This window comes from Trachypithecus francoisi, unplaced genomic scaffold (assembly GCF_009764315.1).
Source record: "Trachypithecus francoisi isolate TF-2019V2 unplaced genomic scaffold, Tfra_2.0 Lachesis_group10, whole genome shotgun sequence".
Lineage (NCBI taxonomy): Eukaryota > Metazoa > Chordata > Mammalia > Primates > Cercopithecidae > Trachypithecus > Trachypithecus francoisi.
The window spans coordinates 18,457,912-18,477,724 of record NW_022681455.1 but is presented as its reverse complement, the minus strand read 5'-3'; the positions used below and the strand labels follow the sequence as shown (position 1 = coordinate 18,477,724).

At 39.7% G+C, this 19,813-nt stretch overlaps 2 protein-coding genes across 4 annotated transcripts in view; one reads left to right on the top strand and one right to left on the bottom strand.

Moving 5' to 3' along the window:
• DEK (DEK proto-oncogene) overlaps positions 1-14,950 on the top strand; it is a 41,474-nt gene extending 26,524 nt beyond the window's left edge. For all 3 annotated transcript variants that reach the window (XM_033216346.1, XM_033216343.1, XM_033216344.1), the window contains 4 exons: positions 2,366-2,501; positions 3,266-3,414; positions 12,915-12,983; positions 13,415-14,950. In XM_033216346.1, the coding sequence (XP_033072237.1) occupies positions 2,366-2,501; positions 3,266-3,414; positions 12,915-12,983; positions 13,415-13,426 (366 nt within the window). In that variant the 3' untranslated portion in view covers positions 13,427-14,950. The remainder of the gene's footprint in view (positions 1-2,365; positions 2,502-3,265; positions 3,415-12,914; positions 12,984-13,414) is intronic.
• A 321-nt stretch (positions 14,951-15,271) lies between these two features.
• KDM1B (lysine demethylase 1B) overlaps positions 15,272-19,813 on the bottom strand; it is a 68,373-nt gene continuing 63,831 nt past the window's right edge. The window contains exon 22 of the mRNA XM_033216342.1: positions 15,272-17,184. Within this exon, the coding sequence (XP_033072233.1) occupies positions 17,101-17,184 (84 nt within the window). The 3' untranslated portion in view covers positions 15,272-17,100. The remainder of the gene's footprint in view (positions 17,185-19,813) is intronic.

Below are 19,813 nucleotides of genomic sequence, written 5' to 3'. Positions count from 1 at the left end.
CATGATTATTTTATTCTGTGTATTAAGTGTGCTAAAGAACTTAAGAATTTTTAGGATTCCCTTTCAGAGCCTGATACATAGTTCACGTGAACTGGGTGGACACTTAATAAACCTTAAAACTTGGTTTAAGTTGATCATAATAAATCATTGATAACTTGTCCCCTAGCCCCACACAATCTAGAACATCTCTCAGAATTAGGAGTAAGTTAAAATAGCCTGTGAATAGCAGAAGTCCACGGGAGATTCATGTACTTACCTTTAGAAGCATGGCAGCCCCTTGACAGCCTAAAAATGTGTTTTTTTAGTAGCAGTTAAACTACATACTTCCCAGCTAGTGGTATATTATTGAAGTAGTGCAGGGTGATGATAGGCTTGCATAAATAGGTACAGTGATGGTATATTAGCAAAAAGAAAGACAAACAGTAAAATCCAGCCAGGTGAGGTGGTATGTGCCTGTAGTCCAACTACTCAGGAGCCTGAGGTGGGAGGATTGTTTGAGTCTAGCATGGTAGCATAGCGAGACCATCTTTTTTTTTTTTTTTTTTTTAAATACACTAAAATCCAATGAATAGCTTGAGGCCACTTTTGGAACAGATTGGTCTGTATACTTTAAAGGACAGGTTCAACACAGGGCTTATGTCTTTAAAAACAGGTTGACTTGGCCGGGCATGGTGGCTCATGGCTGTAATCCCAGCACTTTGAGAGGCCAAGGGCGAGTGGATCGCCTGAGGTCGGGAGTTCCTGACCAGCCTGGCCAACATGGAGAAACTCCGTCTCTACTAAAAATACAAAAGTAGCCGGGCATGGTGGCACATGCCTGTAATCCCAGCCACTCAAGAGGCTGAGGCAGGAGAATCACTTGAACTCGGGAGGCAGAGGTTGCGGTGAGCCGAGATCGCGCCATTGCACTCCAGCCTGGGCAACAAGAGTGAAACTGCATCTCAAAAAAAAACAGGTTGACTTAGGATAACACTCAGGAATCAAGAGTGTTAAACATTTGGAGAAACATTCTGTCAAGTGATTTCAGTAGTTTTGGTGTGTAAAGGGGAGAATTTAAGTTATCTTGGAATGTTTAATAGGATGCTTTTCCTTTGGGAATATTAATTAAACTAAGAATTAATGCTTTCTAATTTCATAGGCTCCACATGAGACAAAGTATGAACTCTGATTTTGTCTTTTTTTTTTTATTTTTTTTATTTTTTAAGACAGTCTGTCTCCTGGAGTGCAGTGTCGCGATCTCCACTCACTGCATCCTCCACCTCCAGGATTCAAGTGATTCTCCTGCCTCAGCCTCCTGAGTAGCTGGGACTACAGACGCCCACCACCACACCCAGCTAATTTTGTATTTTTAGTAGAGACAGGGTTTCACCATGTTGGCCAGGATGGTCTCAATCTCTTGATCTCATGATCAGCCCGTCTTGACCTCCCAAAGTACTGGGATTACAGGCATGACCACCACACCCAGCCTGTCATTTTAATCTATCCATATTTGTGTATTTTGTTTGTGTCTAATCACCTGTGGGTTAGTGTTTAAGAACACAAGTTCTGGAGTCACATCTATATTTGAATCTTGCCTGTTTATTGATGTGACTGTAGACAAGGTAACCACACTGAGCCTTAGTTTTCTCATATAGTCATAAGTATTTATTGAGCAACTGCTGTATACCAGAGACTATTTTAGGAGTTAAGGAAACATCAGTGAACACAAGATTCTAGGCCAGGTGTGGTGGCTGAGGCCTGTAATCCCAGCACTTTGGGAGGCCAAGGCAGGCGGATCACCTGAGGTCAGGAGTTTAAGACCAGCCTGGCCAACGTGAAACCCCATCTCTACTAAAAATACAAAAATTAGCCGTGTGTGGTGGCAAGTACCTGTAATTTTAGCTACTAGGGAGGCAGAGACAGGAGAATTCGCTTGAACCCAGGAGGGCACAGGTTGCAGTGAATCAAGATCGTGCCACTGCACTCCAGCCAGGGCGACAGAGCGAGACTGTGTCTCAAAAAAAAAGAGTTGAGAGAGAGGGAACATAGAGAAGATAATATTATCTATATTTAGGGGTTTCCCCCCCAAGATTAAGTAGAGTAATGCATATATAGTTTATCCATAGTGCAGAATAAATATGGGCAACTCGTGTGTGTGTGTGTGTGTGTGTGTGTGTGTGTGATTGTGATTTGTCATGCTTAGACTTCTGTTGGGATAAAAGTTTGTTGTATATTAATCATCTCCCAAAAACAGTTTTTAATTGGTGATACCAAATATATTAATTTTCCTCTAATATTATTAAGGGGGTATAGGGGAAGTAGAGGGATGGGATGGGATAGCATTGAATCTCATCAATATGTGTACTTTTGATTTCCTTTGTAACAGCCACCAAAAAAGACAGCCAAAAGAGAAAAACCTAAACAGAAAGCTACTTCTAAAAGTAAAAAATCTGTGAAAAGTGCCAATGTTAAGAAGGCAGATAGCAGCACCACCAAGAAGAATCAAAACAGTTCCAAAAAAGGTATGTTAGAAATAACATTAATCAGCATCTTTAAAGATACAGCATGTTTTAATGTGTTGTACATAGTATTTAAGTGTGTGGGGGAAACAGGTAAACTGCAGAGAACATTGCGAGGAGAAGTAATACAGGTTGAACATCCCTTATCTGAAATGCTTGGGACAGGAAGTGATTCAGATTTTGATATATATATATATATGGGGGGTCTTGGAGATGGGACCCAGTCTAAACATGAAATTCATTCATGTTTCATATTCATCTTACATAGCCTGAAGGTAGGTTTATATTTTAGCTAAATAAATTATTTATTGCAGTGATGCCATTACAGCTCACTGCAGCCTTGAACTGCTGGACTCAAGTGAGTCTCCTACCTTGGCCCCCCAGAGCGCTTGGATTACAGGCTTGAACCGCTGCCCTTGGCCTGAAACCAAGTTTTGACTGCGACCCGTCAGTGAGGTCGGGTGTGGAATTATCTCCTGGTGGTGTCATGTTGGGGCTCTAAAAAGCTGGATTTTGGAACATTTCAGATTTTGGATTTTTTGATTAGGGATGCCCAACCTGTATACCAGTTTTTTATAGTTTTTGATATTTCAAATTGACATAAAATTTGTATGCATGTTTTATAGGTAACCTATAGAGTAGTGATTTATAATTTTTTTGATCCAACACCCCTTTGAGAATCTGTTGAAAGCTTAAAATTCATCTCAACCTTTGTTAAATATTAATTTACTATGTAAGAAAAATTATTATTATTGTATTACTTTTAGAAAGTGAGTCTGAGGATAGTTCAGATGATGAACCTTTAATTAAAAAGTTGAAGAAACCCCCTACAGATGAAGAATTAAAGGAAACAATAAAGAAATTACTGGCCAGTGCTAACTTGGAAGAAGTCACAATGAAACAGATTTGCAAAAAGGTAATTAGACAAGTGTTTAGATTATTTTGCTTTTACTAGAAAAATTCTTTCACTTATCTCTTAATTTGAAGCTAAATACTTACGTGCATTCACTTACTGAAAAAATACTTGTTGAACTACTGTATGCCAGATCTCCTTACAGGTGCTGGGATACCACTTTAAATAAAATAGTCTAAGTTTTTGTCCTAATGGGTTTATTTTTATAAATAACATTAGAATGAGTAAAATTGGAGTGAATAAAATTAAAGAGATAACATTCCAAACCACATAATGAACTTTCTTTTTCTGATCTGGAGGTTGTTTGTATTGATGCATCCTTAGTTTATGTTAGTTTAAAGCAGCAGAATCTCATGAACCGCCTTATTCTCTTGTTAGTGTGATAAATGAGCTGTTATAGATTAGGTTCTTAACTCAGACTTCTGTAGCATTTTTCTAATATTTCTAATACTTCTTAGGAAATAAAGTGGCTTAGTCTTGAATATGATTCCATAGGGATTCTATGGAAATTTTAGAAACTTGTCTGTTGTGGTAAAATAAAATTACAATTTGGAATGGACCGAAAGTGAAATAGTCTATGCTTTTTTAAAGGACATTGATTATTATTTTGTTTATTCATTCACCATTCATTGATTCTCTACTACATTTCGGGCACTGGACTAAATGTTACAGCTAGAAGCTGGATGTGGTGTCTCACGCCTGTAATCCCAGCACTTTGATAGGCTGAGGCAGGAGGACTGCTTGAGGCCAGGAGTTCAAGACCAGCCTGGGCTGCATAGTGAGATCCCATCTCTACCAAAAAAAATTTTTTTTAATGTTACAGGTGGAACCAGAGAAGCCATTACTTGGCTTTTAAGAGGAGCTTACAGTCTAGTGGGATAGAAAGAGATAAGTATTTTAGTAATTAAAATATTGTAAGTGAGGGCCATGTTAGGAGAATATGGAAGGTGCTGCAGCACCACGAATAAGCACCCTACTTGAGGCTGGGGGAGTCTAGAAAAGCATCTTGGAAGAGCTCTTAACTGAATTTCCTAGTGGACCATCACCCATTCCATACAGTTGAGGAACAGTAACACATTAACCAAAATGATAATTGCAAGGAATAGTGTTAGTTCAACATGTCTCAAGACTAGGATTAGAAAGACGTCCTTACAGAAGTTAGGAGAAAATACTAGAGTTTTGCAGATCTTAAAATATGCCATGTTACAGTTTCAGTTTCTTCCTAAAATAAATGAGGAATTGAGAGGCTGTGTAGATTATTGAGAGAGATTTAGCAGGGGCATAACACATATTTTTGTTTTTTAAAAATTATCCTGGAAACATTAAGAACAATGGAATGGCAAAGGATGAGATGAGAGAAGCAGGACGCCCAGTTATGTCGTCATTAAAATAACAGTGGGAAGTGAGGAGGAAGTCAAAGAGAAACTAGTTCTGTCCATTAGAAGGATTTTTGTGAATACCTTCATGTAATTTTTTTAAAGGGATTATTAACATGGAGAGGTCAGGTGAGAAGGACCTGACCTTTTTTGGAGTCTGCAATTAGGAGACGATGACCTGGGGTGGTAAAAGCAAGAGTTAATGAATAGTGAGGAAAATGAACAAAGTAAATCTTCTGTTTCCAGCAGCTGTCTTTGGAAGGAAAGTAGGTATATGGGGGTAGGCGACAAAAGTATTTTTAATGGGCAGTAGGGGTGGAGGGGAGAAAGCATTTTGGTGGGAAAGGAGAAGTTACAGGAGAGTTGAAGGGTGGTCCTGTGGAGGCAAAGAAAATTAAGTACCATTGATGAATCCAGATAAAACTGGAGGGGAAAGAGCTGTCAGAAAATTGAAGGAATTCATAATAACGGCTTTTTTGGCTGTGACAGGAGTGTGAGACACTTAAATAAGGAGGTGAAACTGCCATTGGTGGGAATGAAAGGAGAGCCTGACTGGGAGGTTTTGGGGGAGGAGCCTTTGGAGATGAATACCATGAACTGAAAATGGGACCCGCCTCTTCAAAGCTGCTTTCCCACAGCCATCTGTAGTCTAGGCTTAACCATAGAAGAATGAGTAGTTAGACCAATTCAGGATTGCGGTTTTGCAGGGAAAGAACAAGGGACAAACAATTTTTAAAAAATTTTTCTTATTATTATACTTTAAGTTCTAGGGTACATGTGCACAACGTGCATGTTTGTTACATATGTATACATGTGCCGTGTTGGTGTGCTGCACCTATCAACTCGTCATTTACATTAGGTATGTCTCCTAATGCTATCCCTACCCCATCCTCCGACCCCATGACAGACCATGGTGTGTGATGTTCCCCTTCCTGTGTCCAGGTGTTCTCATTGATCAATTCCCACCTATGAGTGAGAACATGTGGTGTTTGGTTTTCTGTCCTTGTGATAGTTTGCTTAGAATGATGGTTTCCAGCTTCATCCATGTCCCTACAAAGGACATGAACTCATCCTTTTTTATGGCTGCATAGTATTCATGGAATATGTGCCACATTTTCTTAATCCAGTCTATCAATGATGGACATTTGGGTTGGTTCCAAGTCTTTGCTATTGTGAATAGTGCCGCAGTAAACATGTGTACATATGTCTTTATAGCAGTATGATTTATAATCCTTTGGGTATATACCCAGTAATGGGACGGCTGGGTCAAATAGTATTTCTAGTTCTAGATCCTTGAGGAATCGCCACACTGTCTTCCACAATGGTTGAATAGTTTCCAGTCCCACCAACAGTGTAAAAGCGTTCCTGTTTCTCCACATCCTCTTCAGCACCTGTTGTTTCCTGACTTTTTAATGATCGCCATTGTAACTGGTGTGAGATGGTATCTCACTGTGGTTTTGATTTGCATTTCTCTGATGGCCAGTGATGATGAGCATTTTTTCATGTGTCTGTTGGCTGCATAAATGTCGTCTTTTGAGAAGTGTCTGTTCATATCCTTTGCCCACTTTTTGATCAAGGGGTTGTTTGATTTTTTCTTTGTAAATTTAAGTTCTTCGTAGATTCTGGCTATTAGCCCTTTGTCACATGGGTGGATTGTAAAAATTTTCTCCCATTCTGTAGGTTGCCTGTTTACTCTGATGGTAGTTTCTTTTGCTGTTTAATTAGATCCCATTTGTCAGTTTTGGCTTTTTGCAAAAATTTTCTCCCATTCTGTAGGTTGCCTGTTCACTCTGATGATGGTAGTTTCTTTTGCTGTGCAGAAGCTCTTTAGTTTAATTAGATCCCATTTGTCAATTTTGGCTTTTATTTTCATTGCTTTTGGTGTTTCAGATGAGAAGTCCTTGCCCATGCCTATGTCCTGAATGTTATTGTCTAGGTTTTCTTCTAGGGTTTTTATGATTTTAGGTCTAACATTTAAGTCTTTAATCCATCTCGAATTAATTTGTGTATAAGGTGTAAAGAAGGGATCCAGTTTCAGCTTTCTACATATGGCTAGCCAGTTTTCCCAGCACCATTTATTAAATAGGGAATCCTTCCCCCATTTCTTGTTTTTGTCAGATTTGTTAAAGATCAGATGACTGTACATGTGTGGTATTATTTCTGAGGGCTCTGTTCTGTTCCATTGGTCTATATCTTTGTTTTGGTACCAGTACCATGCTGTTTTGGTTACTGTAACCTTGTAGTATAGTTTGAAGTCAGGTAGTGTGATGCCTCCAGCTTTGTTCTTTTTGCTTAGGATTGTCTTGGCAGTGCAGGCTCTTTTTTGGTTCTCTATGAACTTTAAAGTAGTTTTTTCCAATTCTGTGAAGAAAGTCATTGGTAACTAACTTGATGGGAATGGCATTGAATCTATGAATTACCTTGGGCAGTATGGCCATTTTCATGGTATTGATTCTTCTATCCGTGAGCATGAAATGTTCTTCCACTTGTGTCCTCTTTTATTTTGTTAAGCAGTAGTTTGTAGTTCTCCTTGAAGAGATCCTTCACATCGCTTGTAAGTTGGATTCCTAGGCATTTTATTCTCTTTGAAGCAATTGTGAATGAGAATTAACTCATGATTTGGCTCTCTCTTATTGGTGTATAGGAATGCTTGTGATTTTTGCACATTGATTTTGTATCCTGTGACTTTGCTGAAGTTGCTTATCAGCTTAAGGAAATTTTGGGCTGAGACGATGGGGTTTTCTAAATATACAATCATGTCATCTGCAAACAGGGACAATTTGACTTCTTCTTTTCCTAACTGAATACCCTTGATTTCTTTCTCTTGCGTGATTGCCCTAGCCAGAACTTCCAACACTATGTTGAATAGGAGTGGTGAGAGAGGGCATCCCTGTCTTGTGCCAGTTTTCAAAGGGAATGCTTCCAGTTTTTGCCCAGTTGGTATGATATTGGCTGTGGGTTTGTCATAAATAGCTCTTATTATTTTGAGATACATTCATTCCATCAATACCGAATTCATTGAGAGTTTTAACATGAAGGGCTATTGAATTTTGTCAGAGGCCTTTTCTGCATCTATTGGGATAATCATGTGATTTTTGTCTTTGGTTCTGTTTATATGATGGATTATGTCATTGATTTGAGTATGTGCAACCAGCCTTGCATCGCAGGGATGAAGCCCACTTGATCATGGTGGATAAGCTTTTTGATGTGCTGCTGGATTCGGTTTGCCAGTATTTTATAGAGGGTTTTTGCATCGATGTTTATCAGGGATATTGGTCTAAAATTCTCTTCTTTGTTATGTCTCTGCCAGGCTTTGGTATCAGGATGATGCTGGCCTCATAAAATGAGTTAGGGAGGATTCCCTCTTTTTCTATTGATTGGAATAGTTTCAGAAGGAATGGTACAAGCTCCTCTTTGTACCTCTGGTAGAATTCGGCTGTGAATTCATCCAGTCCTGGACTTTTTTTCGTTGGTAGGCTATTATTTATTGCCTCAATTTCAGAACCTATTATTGGTCTATTCAGGGATTCAACTTCTTCCTGGTTTAGTCTTGGGAGGGTGAATATGTCCAGGAATTTATCCATTTCTTCTAGATTTTTTAGTTTATTGGCATAGAGGTGTTGATAGTATTCTCTGATGTTAGTTTGTATTTCTGTGGGATTCGTGGTGATATCCCCTTTATCATTTTTTATTGCGTCTCTTTGATTCTTATCTTTTTCTTCTTTATTAGTCTTGCTAGCACTCTATCAATCTTGTTGATCTTTTCAAAAAACCAGCTTCTGGATTCATTGATTTTTTTTTGGAAAGGTTTTTTTTGTGTCTCTATCTCCTTCAGTTCTGCTCTTAGTTATTTCTTGCCTTCTGCTAGCTTTTGAATGTGTTTGCCCTTGCTTCTCTAGTTCTTTTAATTGTGATGTTAGGGTGTCAATTTTAGATCTTTCCTGCTTTCTCTAGTGGGCATTTAGTGCTGTCAGTTTCCCTCTACACACTGCTTTAAATGTGTCCCAGAGATTGTGGTATGTTGTGTGTGTGTTCTCATTGGTTTCAAAGAACATCTTTATTTCTGCCTTCATTTCGTTATGTACCCAGTAGTCATTCAGGAGCAGATTGTTCAGCTTCCATGTAGTTGAGCAGTTTTGATTGAGTTTCTTAATCCTGAGTTCTAGTTTGATTGCACTGTGGTCTGAGAGACAGTTGGTTACAATTTCTGTTCTTTTACATTTCCTGAGGAGTGCTTTACTTCCAACTATGTGGTCAGTTTTGGAATAAGTGTGATGTGGGGCTGAGAAGAATGTATATTCTGTTGATTTGGGGTGGAGAGTTCTGTAGATGTCTACTAAGTCCACTTGGTGCAGAGCTGAGTTCAATTCCTGGATATCCTTGTTAGCTTTCTGTCTCGTGGATCTGTCTAATGTTGACAGTGGGGTGTTAAAATCTCCCATTATTACTATGTGGGAGTCTAAGTCTCTTTGTAGGTTTCTAAGGACTTGCTTTATGAATCTAGATGCTCCTGTTTTGGGTGCATATATATTTAGGATAGTTAGCTCTTCTTGTTTTGAATTGATCCCTTTTCCATTATGTAATGGCCTTCTTTGTCTCTTTTGATCTTTGTTGATTTAAAGTCTGTTTTATAAGAGGCTAGGCTTGCAACCCCTGCTTTTTTTTGTTTTCCATTTGCTTGGTAGATCTTCCTCCATCCCTTTATTTTGAGCCTATGTGTGTCTCTGCGCATGAGATGGGTCTTCTGAATACAGCACACTGATGGGTCTTGATTTGCCAGTCTGCGTCTTTTAATTGGAGCATTTAGCCCATTTACATTTAAGGTTAATATTGTTATCTGTGAAATTGATCCTGTCATTAAGATGTTAGCTGGTTATTTTGCTCGTTAGTTGATGCAGTTTCTTCCTAGCATGGATGGTCTTTGCAGTTTGGCATATTTTTGCAGTGGCTGGTACCGTTGTTCCTTTCCATGTTTAGTGCTGCCTTCGGGAGCTCTTGTAAGGCAGGCCTGGTGGTGACAAAATCTCTCAGCATTTGCTTGTCTGTGAAGGATTTTATTTCTCCTTCACTTACGAAGCTTAGTTTGACTGGATATGAAATTCTGGGTTAGAAATTCTTTTCTTTAAGAATGGTGAATATTGGCCCCCACTCTCTTCTGGCTTGTAGAGTTTCTGCTGAGAAATCTGCTGTTAGTCTGATGGGCTTCCCTTTGTGTGTAACCTGACCTTTCTCTCTGGCTGCCCTTAACATTTTTTCCTTCATTTCAACTTTGGTGAATCTGACAATTATGTGTCTTGGAGTTGCTGTACTTGAGGAGTATCTTTGTGGCGTTCTCTGTATTTCCTGAATTTTTGAATGTTGGTCTGCCTTGCTAGGTTGGGGAAGTTCATAATATCCTGAAGAGTGTTTTCCAACTTGGTTCCATTCTCCCCGTCACTTTCAGGTACACCAATCAGATGTAAATTTGGTCTTTTCACATAGTTCTATATTTCTTGGAGGCTTTGTTAGTTTCGTTTTACTCTTTTTTTCTCTAAATTTCTCTTCTCGCTTCATTTCATTCATTTGATCTTCCATCACTGATACCCTTTCTTCCAGTTGGTCAAATCAGCTACTGAAGCTTGTGCACGCATCCCGTAGTTCTTGTGCCATGGTTTCAGCTCCATCAGGTCATTTAAGGACTTCTCTACACTGGTTATTCTAGTTAGCCATTTGTCTAATCTTTTTTCAAGGTGTTTAGCTTCTTTGTGATGGGTTCGAACTTCCTCCTTTAGCTCGGAGAAGTTTGATCATCTGAAACCTTCTTCTCTCAACTCATCAAAGTCATTCTCTGTCCAGCTTTGTTCCATTGCTGGCGAGGAGCTGCGTTCCTTTGGAGAAGTGCCACTGTGATTTTTAGAATTTTCAGCTTTTCTGCTCTGGTTTCTCCCCATCTTGTGGTTTTATCTACCTTTGGTCTTTGATGATGGTGACATACAGACGGGATTTTGGTGTGGATGTCCTTTCTGTTCCTTAGTTTTCCTTCTAACAGTCAGGACCCTCAGCTGCAGGTCTGTTGGAGTTTTCTGGAGGTCCCCTCCAGACCGTTTGCCTGGGTATCACCAGCGGAGGCTGCAGAACAGCGAATATTGCAGAACAGCAAATGTTGCTGCCTGATCTTTCCTCTGGAAGCTCCGTCTCAGAGGGGCACCAGGCCATGTGAGGTGTCAGTCAGACCCTACTGGCAAGTGCCTCCCAGTTAGGCTACTCGGGGGTACTTGAGGAGGCAGTCTGTCCATTCTCAGATTTCAAACTCTGTACTGGGAGAACCTCTCTTCTAAGCTGTCACACAGGGACATTTAAGTCTGCAGGAGTTTCTGCTGCCTTTCTTTCAGCTATGCCCTGCCCCCAGAGGTGGAATCTACAGAGGCAGGCAGGCCTCCTTGAGCTGTGGTGGGCTCCACCCATTTCGAGCTTCCTGGCGGCTTTGTTTACCTACTCAAGCCTCCGCAATGGTGGGCGCCCCTTCCCCAGCCTCACTGCTGCCTTGCAGTTAGATCTTAAGACTACTGTGCTAGCAATGAGCAAGGCTGTGTGGGCGTGGGACCCTCCAAGCCAGGCACAGGATATAATCTCCAGGTGTGCCATTTGCTGAGACTGTTGGAAAAGCGCAGTATTAGGTTGGGAGTGACCCGGTTTTCTAGGTGTTGTGTGTCACCGTTTCCCTTGGCTGGGAACGGGAATTCCCTGACCCCTTGCGCTTCCTGGGTGAGGCAGTGCCTCGCCCTGCTTCGGCTCATGCTGCGTAGGCTGCATCCACTGCCCTGCACCCACTGTCTGACAAGCCCCAGTGAGATGAACTCAGTACCTCAGTTGGAAATGCAGAAATCACCCATCTTCTGTGTCGCTCACGCTAGGAGCTGTAGACTGGAGCTGTTCCTATTCGGCCATCTTGGAACCTCCCGGGCAAACAATTAGAGTAATTTAAATGATCGACCGTATTTTAGAGGGTTGGCATACTATAGCCTGTGGACCAAACCATACTATCTTTGTCACCTGGTTTTGTAAGCAGAATTTTATTGTAATACAGCCACATCTACTCATTTAACTGTTGTCTATGGCAGCATTGCCACTACAGCGCATAGTTGAGTAGAAACTGACTGGCAGAGTTGAAACTATTTGTACCATCTAGCCCTTTACAGAAAAAGTTGCTGACCGTGAACTAGACAGCGGAAGTAAAGCCTGCAGGGTACTTACAGACTGTGAGCTTATAGTCAGGACTTGAATCAAGCAGCAAGTATAATAGGACTGAGAAAATTGACAAAAGGGAGAAATTTAGAGTCAAATTTTAGTAGTAGAGGACTCTTGAGACCACCTGGGTCTTAGGATTTAACTTTAGGGAGGGACTGAGCAGTGGAGTAGAGGAAGCAGTTCATCGTGTTTCAGGTTGTGGAATCGTAGGTAGGGTGTTGGATGATAACAAGGGTTGGAGAAGAAAGCTTTCTCTAAAAGACACTTAGCGAATGACTTGCCAATGTAAAGAACTGAGTTCACTTATCTGAAATCTATCTAGATGGGTTTTCTTTACCCATGATTGTTGGGGTTTTTTGTTTTTGAGACAGGGTCTTCTTGTTCTGTGGTCCAGACTGGAATGCAGTGACACGAACACAGCTCACTACAACCTCAACCTTCTGGGCCCAAGCCATCCTCCTGCCTCAGCCTCCTCAGTAGCTGGGATTACAGGCATGCATCACCATGCCTGACTAATTTTTTAATTTTTTGTAGACACAAGATCTCGCCAGGTTGCCTGAGGCTGGTTTCGAATTCCTGGGCTCAAGCGATCTTCCCACCTAGGTTTCCCAGAATGTTGGAATTACAGGCGTGAGACATCACATGTGGCTTGTTTATTGTTAATTCATCCCAAACTCTCAGCCTGAACGCACTGAGAATGTTTGCACGCTAGTGTTCCACATCATATACAATATTATTAAAATAGTCATTTGGAATACAGTTCCATATGGGTGAACCAGAGTACTGTTGGGATGGTTGTGGCTATTTGCATGTAGCAGATTTCCTGGTTTTATTCAAAGACAGTATTACTGGATATTAAAATCTGCTTTTAACGTTATTTTTCCTTTTCACTATACATAGGTCTATGAAAATTATCCTACTTATGATTTAACTGAAAGAAAAGATTTCATAAAAACAACTGTAAAAGAGGTAAATATTTCAGTCTTCCAAGTTTGACTTTAGAACTATGACAAAAGTAATTACATAAAATACCCCATATTTTTCAAAATATTCATGTCACTAAATACATTTGATTCTCACATTTCTTCATAATAGGGAAGTGTATTTCTTCTCATTCCCACTTTAAAGCTTAAAATTAAAGTTTGAACAGTTAGTGATAACACCTGAACTCAGATTATGATGTGGCCTCCTGGTGTACCTGGGTAGCTGGGCATCTCAAAGTTGCTCTCAGAAATACTTAGGTTCCTGTCTACCAGGCAAGGGTGAGGGGAAGATCAGCAGGTAGCTGTAATTCTGTATTGAGCTCAACTGGTTTTTGAAGGACAAAATAGTAAAATAGATGTGGAAAAAATGGGATAAAGGTTTATGATTTATGGCAAAATGTTTCTCTTTCATTACAGCTAATTTCTTGAGATAGAGGACAGAGAAGATGACTCGTTCCCATAGATTCAAAGATCTGATTTATACCATTATACCAGCAAAGAGAATGTATTTCCTTTTCTAAATCCTTGTTAAGCAACATTAGAACTTACTGCTGACCTTTTTATCTTGAGTGTTACGTGAATTTGAGTTTGCTATTTTAAATTGCATTTCTATGCCATTTTTAGTTTAAAATCTTGCATGGCATTAATTGTTCCTTGCTTTTATAGTTGTATTTTGTACATTTTGGGTTTCTTTATATAAGGTCATAGATTCTTGAACTGTCGTGGTTTTTAGTGTGCTTAATATTAGCTTGCTTAAGGCATACTTTTAATCAAGTAGAACAAAAACTTATGACTGGGATTTATACACACAGAGATTGCAGTATTTAGTATATGAAATATTTTGAATACACATCTCTGTCAGTGTGAAAATTCAGCAGCAGTGTGTCCATCATATTAAAAATATACAAGCTATAGTTGTCCAGATGACTGAATTGGAACTTTTCTCCTGCATGTGTATATATGTCAGATTGTTAGCATGACAGAAGTGACAGATGTTATTTTTGTATTTTTAAAAAACAATTTGTTGTATATAAAGTTTTTTTATTTCTTTTGTGCAGACCACTTTTTAAACTCACATAGGTAGGTATCTTTACAGTTGTAGACTATGGAATGTCAGTGTTCAGCCAGACAGTATGATGGAGCAGGGAAAGTCAACTCAGTGATGGAACACTGAAGGAACAGACAGTTATCCTGCTTTGCTCGAGAAAGTGTCATCAATTTGTAATTTTAGTATTAACTCTGTAAAAGTGTCTGTAGGTACGTTTTATATTAAGGACAGACCAAAAATCAACATATCAAAGCTTCAAAAACTTTGGGAAAGGGTGGGATTAAGTACAAGCACATTTGGCTTATAGTAAATGAACCGATTTTTATTAACTGCTTTTGCCCATATAAAATGCTGATATTTACCGGAAACCTAGCCACCTTCATGATTACGATTAAAGTACCAGATAATAATGCCAGAATATAATGTGCAAGTAATCGTGGATCTCGCTGACAAAGTGTCTCAAAAATGATACACTTTTACATTAAAGAAATTTAATGTTTCTCTGGAGTTGGGGCTCTGGCTTTTAAAGTTTGTCTAATCAGTGTTGATTCTAGATGATCAACATAATGGACCACTCCTGAATGAGACTAATTTTCTTTCAATTTACTGTCTTAAATCAGTTTATTAAATCTGAATCTTAAAACATACAGCTTATGACAGAATGACACATTTGATGTACCAATTAAGTGTTGAAAAATACCTTTGCATCATAGAACAGAAATATATATGTTGAATGTTAACAGGTATTTTCACAGGTTTGACTTGTTTGATAGTTACTCAGACACTAGGGAAAGGTAAATAGAAGTGAACAAAATAAGCAACTAAATGAGACCTAATAATTGGCCTTCGATTTTAAATATTTAATTTGTTCTTATAAACCTTGTCAATAAAATTAATCTAAATCACTGGTGTTTTAAGTCTCTTGCATTTGATGTCTTATAGCATTTCCTTCCCTGTGGTGAATAATTCTGAAAGGGGATTTTTAAATTGATTGATTCAGCCCTATAACCTATACAATTTGAAGCACTCTTGTGATAATGGAGCATTTTCTTGGAGTGACTTCACAAAACAATAATTAAAGTTAATTTTCTGACCATTTACTATAAAGAAGGTAAGTAATGACGCATAGTGTATCTGGAAGTGAGGAAATGGAGCTGTTCTGTATGAAAGTTCTTGATGAGCGTGCACACTTATTAAATGGATGTATCACCACTACAGTACAAAAGTACATTTGAAAGTCTAGTTTTTTATTAAGTAGTTTTACACAACCAGCTATTCTTGAACTGTAGTTAGAACATTGTAAATTTGTATATTTACTGCTACTCAATTACAAAATCTTCAGATGGCATTGAAAAAACATATCCAAAGTAACGCAAGAAAAAAGTTCCAGGGCTCCTTAAACAAAAAATCAAATGAAGTATGTCACTTGATAGGAACTTTAAAACACACATTTACCATACTTTAAAGTAGGCTTTCCCCTACTTGTAGCACAGTTCAAGTGCCTAGAAACTAACATAATAATTTACTGTTAACCATTTCAAACTTAACATTTTACATTTATCACTTTAAAACACATGCTGTCTACACATTTTAATACATGATAATTTAAAGCAGAATACTTGCCAGTCAGTACCAATGAGTCTCAACAAATAACCTAAGTATCAGAGTTGTCTTGAGATATACAGCTGTTAGCTTGTTTTTGGACCATACTTTGGAGGGGCGGGTGGTGGGGGATGCGTCTTAAATGCCTGAGGTTCACTGCACATTCTTTGTGTGTTAGGTATTTACTCGTTATAAACTGACCTACTTTTAATTTTTTAAATACTCAATATTTTGAAGTCTCTTTAAAGTCACATTTACTCCCTTTTTTTTAAAGCAAACCAATATAATTATTGTTCAAAAACAAAAGCATATTTCTAACCTGTATACGGAAGTTTCCTGGCAAAATAGGCATCCTGAAGACCCTGAAACCAGTGTTTATTTTAGGAGATATTATTAAACTGTTTTCTGAGCATTTTTTAAAAAAGAAAAGTGAATACTTGCCATGTTCTTAGGCCTTTAAAATATGGCTTATAAAATGTATACTATTTACCAGGAGAGCTCACATTTTTCTGCAGTTTTCCAGTGGACCTGCCTATGGAATACTGTAAAGAAAAGTCTGCAAAAATTTTTCTAGCAATTGAATCAGTTCTTTTAAATAAAAGAAGTGGAGAGGGGCTTTGATTAAATTATTCTGACAAGTTTTTTTGCTAGTGGTTGCCAAAATTAAGGATAAAGTGTCCTATCACCCAAATTTGGCTTTAAGAAAAAACTATATTCTGTGTCTATAGTGTGCAGCCCACACTATCGGTGCTCCATTCTCAATGATCAATACCTATCTGGAAACTTGACTGTTTTGCCAATGGGTGCACAAATCTAAAACATTTTATCACGAAAGATACTTGAATTTAAATTTCTTTTTAACACCCAATGGGAGGAAATATGTACAATATAAAATACCTAGAAGCTTCATTTTACTGTCAACTGGAGTTTGCACTGTATCCAAAAAAAGTTCTATCTAAATTTTAAGTAAAAGCTCAATATTGGAGCTATATAAAAAATATTAAGGCTCATTGGTAAAGATATTGATAAATTGTCACAGAAGAAAAACATGGCTTTATCTGGTTTTTAAATGATTCCTGCTTGATTGACTTGGTTTCTCAGTGTATGAAAATTGATCAGCCATACAAAATGTGAAATCTAAAGGGAACTTCAAGCCGTGGATCAATCATATCCACGGCCTCAACTGAAACTTATATTCTGCTTTATTCTGAAATCCAGACTTTCAGCAGTAGTTGAACCTATGGAAAATGCAATTAAATCTAAGTGCTTAGAAGGATTTTTGGGGTCAGTGCTTTCAGAGTGATGAAATAGGTTTACATTATCATATCATCTTAGAAACATTTCAGTTTTGCTATGTAGAGAGGGTTTTTTCCCATCTTATAAAACTGAGGTTTAATATGTGATTCAAATTGTCCCATCTGGGGTACAGAAGAAAGCTGGGTCCACCGAATTCTTAAAATGCTGCAATCTTGCTTGCTTCTCGAACGCCACTCAAATATGCTCCTGTAACAGTTTGTGGAAAATGCCTGTTTGTTGCCTGTAAAACATAATTACATAATTGGAGATCATGCATAAAGAATTGAGTCGATATCAAAAGGTAAAACATGCTTAGACTTTATCCGGTCTAACAAAGATTTGTGCCACTCCTATGCGCTCATATTCACACTCCCCCATCGTATAACACTGGAACTTTTCTGGTTATCTGGCCATGCACTGTCAAATTCACTCATTGTGTATGCTATCTTGAAGTACTATGCAGCACTCTTTAAAATACTAAGTATCTATATGTGACAGGTACTAGAGTTAAGAATAATTAAGACACAGTCCCTCCCATCAGACAAGTAATGTAGCTGGTACAATCACAGGCGAAACAAGTACAAAAGATGAAAGGCAATTCAGCCAAGCCGCAGATACAGTTTTGCTAGATAGGTAGAAAAAATGGGTAGAGAATTAAGTTACTCAAAGGCTAGACCAGGGACCATAAGTTCAGTAAGAAAAAGACAAAATGTGGCCGGGCGCGGTGGCTCAAGCCTGTAATCCCAGCACTTTGGGAGGCCGAGACGGGTGGATCACGAGGTCAGGAGATCAAGACCATCCTGGCTAACACGGTGAAACCCCGTCTCTACTAAAAAAATACAAAAATTAGCCGGCGAGATGGCGGGCGCCTGTAGTCCCAGCTACTCGGGAGGCTGAGGCAGGAGAATGGCGTAAACCCGGGAGGCGGAGCTTGCAGTGAGCCGAGATCGCGCCACTGCACTCCAGCCTGGGTGACAGAGCGAGACTCCGTCTCAAAAAAAAAAAAAAAGAAAAAGACAAAATGTGAGTGAGGGCTGTTGGATTGGGAGGAAGTAAAACGACTCAATGATAGGAGAACCTCACTCAAGGAATGGCTGGGGTGGGAACAGAATAAGCGAACCAGGAGGACAGGGGAGGACAGGATAGGAGGAACCCTGAATTGGTGATTTAAGTAATTATGACAAGGTCTGAGATGTGGCTGTGGAAAGGGGTAGCTGAAGAGGAGCCGAACAGACCACAGAAAATGGAGGATAAGAAATGTAGAGGTGAAGTTAAGTGTAGTCACCTAAACTGATGCCTGGGTAGAAAAGAAAACATCCAGGGGCCAAAGGCTTCAGTGAACGGGGGAGTGACTATGTCAGCAGGTATACAGTGACTAGTCACGGGGAGAAAGTGCCAGTGAGGGAAAGAAGCCTCAGAAATACGTTTTTGGAGGTAGGCTGGGCACGGTGGCTCATGCATGTAATCCCAACACTGGGGGGCCGAGGCAGGCAGATCACCTGAGGTCAGGAGTTTGAGACCAGCCTGGCCAACATGATGAAACTCCATCTCTACTAAAGAAATACAAAAATTAGGCAGGCATAGTGGCGCACATCAGCTGAGGCAGAATCGCTCGAACCCAGGACGCAGAGGTTGGCGCCACTGCACTCCAGCCTGTGCGACAGAGCGAGACTCCATCTCAAAAAAAAAGAAAAAGGCAAGATAATAATTGCATCAAAGCAGCAAAGGAAAGCAAGACGCCATCTAGGCCATGTTCATAACCCTAAGGCACAGCAGCCTGAAACAGCTGGCTCTCAGAAGCTGCTGGCATTTGTTGTCTGGCATGCTACCTTTATCCCCTTTCCACAGAGTAAGGTCTTCATAGGCCAAGGAGTCATCAAAATCATCTGGTTTTCAGATGTCATTATTGTGTTTTGTTTTGAAAGAGTCTGTCTGTCTCCCAGGCTGGAGTGCAGTGGCGTGACCTTGGCTCACTGCAACCTCCGCCTCCCAGGTTCAAGCGATTCTCCTGCCTCAGCTTCCTGAGTAGCTGGGACTACAGGCGCCTGCCACCATGCCCGGCTAATTTTTGTATTGTTAGTAGCAACGGGGTTTCACCATGTTGGCCAGGCTGTTCTCAAACTCCTGGCCTCAGGTGATCCACCTGTCGCAGCCTCCCAATGTGGTGGGATTACAGGCGTGAGCCATCACACCTGGCCAATGTTATACTTTTGTAAACAAAAACATTATATTTTAGATGAAACAATGAGATGTGTACTTCCAAACCATATTAGACAAAGTAGGAACACAGGTGAAAGAGTGGTAACAATTCATTTTAAGTTTGGGGTTGGGGGCAGGGGTTTTAACAACAAAAAGCAAACCAATTCATCCCAAAGAATTCTTAGAAAATCTCAGTCATTGGAAGTATGAGGAACCATGGAGGCAGAGGTTAGCAAGGGGTAAAAACAGGATTGGCTTAAAGACTATAGAGAACAATTATGAATACGTCCCTCACCAGATTCCCCACTTGACCGGCTGCAGCTCCTCAGAGATGTGACTTAGAGATCAGGGGGAAGCACCAAATAAAATGGGGATGAAGTGAAATTAAGCCTTCATAACTGACAATGAAGCTTCCAGTGCCCAGGGCTGAGCTTCCACCACACAGGAAACTAACTGTTCCCAGATAGACAGTGATGTTTGGGAATCCGGCCATTGGTTGATAAGCTTGCTGGAGCTTTCACAAAGATTTTAAAAAAAAATGCCTCGCTCAAATCTAAGCCGACAGTGACGGATCAGGGATTTAGCATGTAGCAGGCAAAGACTACAGCACACAAAATAGGAACTCTGAGACTCTGAGGAAACCAGGGAGGGAGGGAGCAGAAAAGCAAAAA